Source organism: Tupaia chinensis, unplaced genomic scaffold (genome assembly GCF_000334495.1).
Source record: "Tupaia chinensis unplaced genomic scaffold, TupChi_1.0 Scaffold144015_1, whole genome shotgun sequence".
In the NCBI taxonomy this organism is placed as follows: Eukaryota; Metazoa; Chordata; class Mammalia; order Scandentia; family Tupaiidae; genus Tupaia; species Tupaia belangeri.
The window spans coordinates 142,302-144,929 of NW_006203867.1; the positions used below are offsets into that span (position 1 = coordinate 142,302).

The following is a 2,628-nucleotide window of genomic DNA, read 5'->3' on the forward strand; positions in this document are numbered from 1 at the left end:
GCATCCTGCCTCGCCACCCCAGTCACCTCCCCTACTCAAGTGGGGGGCGCTTTTTTTTTTATGAGAGGTTTTTGCTACAGGGTGCATGCCCTTGCCAGAGAGACAGAGACAGAGAGACAGAAAGCGAGAAATCATTCCCCAGGGAGCTGGCCACGCCGCGATCCCTTCTCCTCCATTCTCCTCTCGGGATCTTGGGCACACACACGCGCCTGGCACCTTCTTTTTTTAAAGAGAGATTGTTTTTCCCCCTTGGGCACTGCCACCCACTGTGGGCCCTCCTTCCCTCTTGGAAGGGGCTGCTCTTACCCAGACACCCCCAGGGTCTCTGTGGTGAACCAGTTCTCGATCTCTGCCCTGGATGCGATGCCCATCTTGGCGACGCTTTCCTTGGGACGTGAGAAGGCGTCAGTCAGTGTGGCTGCGGCCCAGGCCTCTCACTAACATTCCGTGCCCACTGGTCTGTGGTGCTGTTCTGACGTGACCGTGTCATCCGTGAGAACAGGACCCATTTCTGCCACATCCTGCAGGGCCGGATCCCCGGGGGCACCTCCTCCATCTTCATTCAGCTGCTCCAGATACCCTGGGCACCCCTCCCACCAGCCCCAGTAGGTGAGCTGCCCACCCTGGAACGGCCCCGGGAACCCACCTGGGCCATGGCCTGGCCAGTCTCCCCGGCAGGGCTCTGCTCCGAGCCCTGCCCCTCAGGCCCACCGGGAGGCAAAGGGCTACCCACCTGCAGCGCCGCCACCTCCAGCTTCGCGTCCATGGCGGCCAGCCCCGCCTGCCCCTGCTCCGCGGCCATCTGGTGAAAGAATCTTCTCCACTTGGTCAGCACGTCTGAGAACTGCAGCTGCATTAAAATGCAGGCCTGAGCCCACGTCTGGGACACCGGCCCTACTCCCTGCCCTGGACTTGCACACAGCCCCTGGGCCACCCATAGCCTTCTGGCTTCCCACATAGCCCCCTGGGATCCCGCATAGCCCTGTGGTCCCCCGCACTGCCCCCCATGGTCCCCGCACAGCCACCGTGGTCCCCGCACAGCCCCCATGGTCCCGCACTGCCCCCATGGTACCCCCGCAACCCATGTGGTCCCCCGCACAGCCCCCATGGTCACCTGCACTACTCCGGTGGTCCCCACACTGCTCCTGTGGTCCCCACATAGCCTCTGGGTCCTCACCCCCAACATACACAGCCCCTGCAACCCCTGCTCACAACCTCCAGTACTTTCCATTAATGGCCACAGTAGCCCCGAGGGCTAGCAAAGCCCCAGCCTCTGCAGGTGGAGGGTTCCAGTACTTACCAGAAACTGGGGTCTCCCCAGTGCAGTGAGCTTGATGGCCGAGAAGCCGTCATCGCTGGCCCCACCTGTCAGAAGCCACCAAGAAGAGCCATGAGGGCCCCATGAGGGCCCCTGAAGATGAGCACAGAAGAGGGTCAGGGTTGGAGAAGGAGGGCGGGGAGCCCCTCTGGCTGCCGCCCCGTGGTCAGACCCCTAAGCACAGGTCTACCCAGCCCCTAAACGCCCTTACACACCCAGCTGCTCCAGAGACCTTTGCGGACTGGGAAGGGGCAGCTCAGCGGGACTCGTTTGCACACTGGGGCAGAAAGGTGTGTGGAGGGAGCCTGTCCACTCGACACAGCCCTGAGAGCCCCTCGCCCTTTCCGGCCTCCGTTTCCTCCCTGCACGGACTGCCCGTGTGTGGGCCTTGGGGCTCAGAAGCGCCAGGCAGAGAGGAAGTGGAAGTCGCAGGGTGCCTGTCCTGATCTCTTGTGCGGAGAACAGCGGGCGGGCAGCAAGGAGATGCTCCTCACCATAATGGCCAAGCTTTGGCCTGGCTACCTGGAACTTCGCTGGGGCCTGTTAGGAGGCTGCCTCTGAGCACCCCTCACCGCTGGTCCCTCACTGGGCTGCCAGGCTGGCCCGGGGCTGTGCTGACAGCTAAAGGACATTGCGGCTTGGGGCCCTCCCAGCTACACTTGCCTCCTGCAGTGGCTGCTCCCCTACCCTCCAATCCCCGATCCCCAGAAGCTACCGCAGTGGGGGATTCCTTGCCACAGAGGACAGGCCAGCTCCCTGAGCCAAGCTTCGACCCCAGGACTGCACAGCCCACCGACACTGACCACCAACTTCCTGCAGCTCTGTGTCCACAGGCCAGGTTGGGGCAGGGGTGCCTTCCTGCAGGCAGCCAGGGCCCCAGGAAGCAGCTGGAGGTGGCACGACCACGTGTGAGCTGAGCCCAGCTGTGCCACTCGGCCCAATGCTGTACTCACTCCCACATCTCCCCGCCCAGGGGCTGCCCAGGCTGGGGTCTGCGTGGTCTCGGGCCAGCAAAGGGGGGCTCACCCGAGGCCTCGATGCAGCGCAGGAAGGTCTCCATGTGGCTGTCGCACTTGGCCTCGTTGGCGTAGAAGTAGGTGCGGGCGCTGATGACACCGCCCCTGCGGTCCCCGAAGGCCCGGTGGGCCTGGTACTGCCTCTCCCTCTTGCTGGTGCCTAGGTGGGCAGATGATGGCCTGAGTGCAGATGTCACACCAGGCTGCGGCTCCAGTCCACACTGGCACACGCAGGCCGGCCCCAAGGGCCCACGGCCCTCCGGACAGGCTCCAGGCTGGCCAGGGTCTTCCACA

General features: G+C 64.1%; 1 protein-coding gene across 1 annotated transcript in view; it reads right to left on the bottom strand.

Moving 5' to 3' along the window:
• Positions 1-2,628, bottom strand: part of PRODH (proline dehydrogenase 1) — a gene marked incomplete at both ends in the record, with an annotated part of 24,546 nt that overhangs the window by 9,165 nt on the left and 12,753 nt on the right. The window contains 4 exon segments of the mRNA XM_006165721.3: positions 307-386; positions 734-850; positions 1,301-1,365; positions 2,345-2,494. Coding sequence (XP_006165783.3) covers positions 307-386; positions 734-850; positions 1,301-1,365; positions 2,345-2,494 — 412 coding nt within the window.